This window comes from Aptenodytes forsteri, unplaced genomic scaffold (genome assembly GCF_000699145.1).
Source record: "Aptenodytes forsteri isolate BGI_AS27 unplaced genomic scaffold, ASM69914v1 Scaffold534, whole genome shotgun sequence".
Classification (NCBI taxonomy): domain Eukaryota; kingdom Metazoa; phylum Chordata; class Aves; order Sphenisciformes; family Spheniscidae; genus Aptenodytes; species Aptenodytes forsteri.
Window position 1 is genome coordinate 1,759,375 of NW_008795712.1, and position 4,674 is coordinate 1,764,048.

General features: G+C 55.0%; 1 protein-coding gene across 3 annotated transcripts in view; it reads right to left on the reverse strand.

Annotated features, from left to right (window-relative positions):
- GRIN1 (glutamate ionotropic receptor NMDA type subunit 1) overlaps positions 1 to 4,674 on the reverse strand; it is a 34,371-nt gene that overhangs the window by 3,070 nt on the left and 26,627 nt on the right. For 2 of the 3 annotated variants that reach the window (XM_019473174.1, XM_019473173.1), the window contains 2 exons: positions 3,824 to 3,969; positions 1,086 to 1,196 (listed from right to left, as the gene is read on the reverse strand). In XM_019473174.1, the coding sequence (XP_019328719.1) occupies positions 1,086 to 1,196; positions 3,824 to 3,969 (257 nt within the window). Of the gene's footprint in view, positions 1 to 1,085; positions 1,197 to 2,339; positions 2,382 to 3,823; positions 3,970 to 4,674 lie in introns of all 3 variants that reach the window. The other variant, XM_019473175.1, reaches the window with a different exon arrangement.

Consider the following 4,674-nt stretch of genomic DNA (forward strand, 5'->3'; position numbering starts at 1 on the left):
GATGGAGCCTGGTGGCAAAGGCAGCTGCCTTGCCTCGGGGCAGCCTGGCGGGGAGCCTGCTCTGAGCAACCCTGGGCCTGGGCCCGCCGCGCCTTGGGCAGCCTGGCGGGGAGCCTGCTCTGAGCAACCCTGGGCAGAAACCCGCCGGTCGGCCCGGGGAGGCGATTTCGGCAAGCCCGTCGCGCCGGGAGGTTGGGCAGCAAAACGCAGCGGCCGCTGCCACACGAGACAACAGAGTAGCCACAGTGCAGAGTGTCATACAACAGACGGCAACATGCAGAGGGACACCGGCTCAGTCCGACAGACCAACAGCCCAACCTGACGCTGAAGAGTGTCTGAAGCTCCAGCATGAGCAGACACGTTTGCACATTTGGAAACAGCTGGCTTTAGAGGCAGCAATTTGGAAATTTTCTCTGGTTACGTGAGAGCAGTTTTACTCCGAGGTGGAAAGCACAAGTTTGAACCAAGGTTGGGTCTTTAACAACCTCCTCTTTCAAGCCTTTGCGTCTGTTTTCTAGAGCTGCGTTACTGCTGACAATAACCAGAGACAGCTGTCACTCCTGTGCCGAGGACTACATCCCGAATGCTAATCGTCACAAACAAAAATCACATGTAGAGAATGTGACACGCATGGCTCTCGGTGAGGTGACACAGTGTCCAAATTAAATTGGGGTGATCGTTTTTAGGCATACAATGACAAACAGGTACAGGAACACTCAGGAACAGAAAAAAAAAAAAAAATGTCATCGGTTTCAAGAGGTCAGCACCGGTAAGGTGAGCGAAGCACAGAGAGGAACATCAGAAATCATCCAGGCAAAAAGAAAACAAAAAACAAAACAAAAACTCGGTTGCATCTCCCAACTCATCACAGGACTCCAAGCCACCTCCTGCCTGCCCTCCAGGATCCCAGCATCCTTTCAGGTACACGGGATGACTGACTCACTGACTCACTGACTGACTGGTGACGAACATGAGCTATGCATGTACACTGGCAGCTTCGGGATGGGTGTGTGGCAGTCGATGGGATGGCAGAAGAGAGAAAGAGAGAGAAAGAGAGAGGGCAGAATTGTTCTTCTTCCTCTTACCGTATCCTTGGAGGACCTACGTCTCTTGAAGCTGGAGGCCAGGGTGGAGGTGATGGACCTAAAAGTGGCTTTCTTTTTAGGGTCAGGTTCTGCTCTACCACTTTTTCTATCCTAAAATGAATATGTATAAGTGATTAGATCTCTAGTGTGTTGTTGGAAACGCTAAATCTATTTGAATACTGCCCCGTGTCATGTCCTTCATTTAGGTGAGAAAGCTACTGGAGGTGTCCTGTCACTCCCAGTCCTCCAAGGGCCTCCGTGACCCATGGCTACAGCACGGCCGCCACACTGCTACAGCTACAGGGCCGGCCTCGCGTCTGGAGCGCTGGAAACCCTCCGGGGAGTAGCCCTGCTCTCCTGGGTGTCTGCGTCCAGGCCGGCACAGCTGACCTCGCTTCCTGGGGATGCTCTGCCTGGCGCCCTGCCCCTCGCTGCCACCGCTAGCCTGGCTAGACCGAGAGGTGAGATGCTGCACCTACCACTAAAAAAAAATTGCTCAGGGCCTTTTCTGAGGCTGAATCCTAGTGCCACAAGAGAGAGAGAGGACTGCATTGAAAGAGAAGTCATTGTATGAATATTCTGTAAAAAAATGTATTCAAAAATTTAAATGACGCAGTTGTGCAAAGCCGAACGTGGTTGTTGTTGGTGGTTTGTTTTTTTTTTTTCCAAAGTAAAACGAGTTAAAAAAAACCAAGAAAACTGGAAGAAAAAGAAAAGAAAAAAAAAAAAGGAAAAGAAAGGGAGGAAGCAAAGCGTTAGCGCTATGATGTCATCGGGGTCGGGATGAACTCAAAGAGAAACAGAACTGAAAAATGTAGCCATTGGTGTTAGCGAGTCGGACCTGGTTAGCGCAGGCTGGGAGCACCAGCCGCCATGGTGCGGGGGCAGCGAGCCGTGGGGACCGGCCGCGCTCTGCGGCGGGCGCTGAGAACGATTCCTCCCCAATTGCTTTCGTGCCAATGAGTGTGACCTTTCCGACGGGGGACGGAGTGACCAGGTCTGGCTCTGCTACCGCACGGGGGTAACCAAAATGTATCCCGCTGGTGCGTAGAGCATGCTCGGGGATACATTTGCTCCTCCTTCTCAGTTCTCTCTTTTGCGGACATGCACAAACGGAAAGGAAAGCAAGATGAATGGAATGAAATGTCTTTTTCTTCCATGGCATCTCAGGAAATAGCCATGGCAAAACTGTGATCCCAAAAACCATTATTTTTGTTTGTTTGTTTTAACAAATAAATCTTTCCACTTGCCTACCTTCTAGCAATGTACCAGATACTAGTGCTCTGACGTTTCCTCCTGTGGAAAAGTCTTACAATGTCAAACGGCTCTTTACCATGAGGCTGTTTACCCCCACAGGGCAGCATGCTTTGCTCACAGTCCCACAGACTCTGCCCAAGGACCCAGTGCAGTATTTTCTAGAAGGTTGGCAAGTGAAAAATGGCAGTGCGACTAGTGTGCTCTGTCCCAGCAGCCTTAACCCCCTCGGTGCTGCTGCTTTTTGGAAGCAAAGGAAAAAAAAAATAAAAAAAGAAAAAAAAAATAGAGAAATGGCTTTTCCGAGACTCTTATCAGTGAACTGAACCCAGCGAGCTCTCAGGATACAGCAGCCCGGCCTTGTGTTTCCCCTCGCTGCTCTCGGGCAGGTCGCCTCCACCCGAGCAGCCCACCCGCACGCCCCAGCCAGCGCTGCTCCCACAGGGCCATCGCTCTGGGCTCATTTTGGGGTCCCCAAGCCTCGTTCTCTCTCTTTCATTCACTGGCTCTGCTGCGAACGGCAGTCTCCTTTAGTCGCCTAAAGGATCTCTTGGTCTTTGAACGCCGGTTTGCTTCCCCAAGGAAGAAAAGCAGCCCAGGCAATTCAGAGAGAGCCTCCAGCTGCCCTAAACTGGGGTTCGGGGGCACCATGGGGCTCAGCCCCAAAAGCAATGGGGTAAGGGAAGTGTGAGGCTGGTGGCCCACAGATGTGCCCATGGCTCAGTGTCACTGCCAGGCACCACTGACCCTCCCGGGCTCCCCTGCCTGAGCGGCACGGAGGTGTTTCAGGGATGGGAGAAGCCGGGGAGAGCAATGGCCCCACAGAAGGGGCCCGGGGGAGCCTTGGCGCTGACAGGCACCGGCATTGCTGGCTCCCATGTGGGGAGATGTCCTTGTCGCCAAATGACAAGAGCACGCACCACCTCTTTTTGGAGTCGGTCCCGGGTATGACAAGGGCTACCACACCCCCGGGGACTGGGCAGGGAGGGGGAGGCGATGGAAACCATCCCTGGAGCTTTTCTCCACCTGAGCACTGGACAGGGATGCTCAGCAGCAGTGGATTAACCCTTCCGTCTGCTGGTGAGCACGGCCGGAGCTGGGCAGCGGGGCAGAGCGCCTGCAAAGGGAGCTGCACCGGCACTGCTTGCTTGGCCAGGGCAAGACGTGGCTCCGGCACGTGGTCCCCAGCAGAGCAAAGTCCCTGTCCTGAGCACCGCTGGGGGCATTTGGGCCAGTTTTCTGTCCCGGTTGGAGCTGTGCACGACACCTCCCAGGAGAGACGGCATCGGCCAAGGGCAGCTCCCGGGGACAAGGCAGGGGTCCTACAGCTTGCTAGGCGCCCAGTAATGCCTGGCTGGAGTTACTGGGGTGCAGGGTGGGGGACAGAGGGCCCCATGCTAATCCACAGCTCTGCATTCACTGATTTGGTGAAGGAATGGAAAACGCACCTGTTGGAGATTTGCTCTAAAAACGGTTTGTCCTACCTGCAGGTTTTTCCTCCACACATTAACGGCGGCAAACGCCAGCTGCATCTGCTTCCTCCGCGCGTCCTTATGCCTTTTGTAAGCTATTTCTATGAATATTAAAAATATCCCGGCAACAATACCTCCAGCCACCAGCATAAACACACCTGAAATAAGCAGGAAAGTTACAGGGGGCAGTGGAAATTGCACCATGACACTTCATTTCCTCTGTATCACACTCAGCAACAGGAGCATCTGCCAACCCAGGGTCCGCCCGGCCCCCCGCCATCCCCCCGCAGTCCTGGAGGGGCCAGGGAGGGCAACCCAGCAGAGCAGGGCAGGCGCTGCAGGTTGGGCACCCGCAGTGATGGGCAGAAATGTGATGGGGTGCTGGATGTCCGTGCAAGCTCCTGTCGGTCGGGCACAGGGCACCGGCTGTGCCGCAGCAATGCTGGGGGACAGGCATGGTATGCTGGGTGCTGCACCGAGCACCAGGGCAGACCCCGTCCCCTGGGGCTGTAGGGTCGTTTGCACCAGAAACCCAGCTCTGGCACTCCCGTTTGGCTCATCTGGAAGGATAGCCATGCACAGAGCTCTCTGTGCTGTCCTCAGCCAGTTGCAACCCTCGGGGCTGACATTTTGGGAGTGGTGTCTTGAGGAGATGGAGCAAAGTTCCCCCTCTTTTGGTGCTTCTGCCTTGGCCTGCGGTGCCAGCGAGGATGGGGTCCCATCGGACACCCCTCATCCCCCATCACCACATTGGCTGGGCGAAGGACCGGCAGCACCACATCGCTGCAAAGGCAGAGCCCGTCGGGGGGAACTCGCAGTCTTTGCAAAGAGGGACCAAGAACCACCCCCCCCCCCGTATAGAT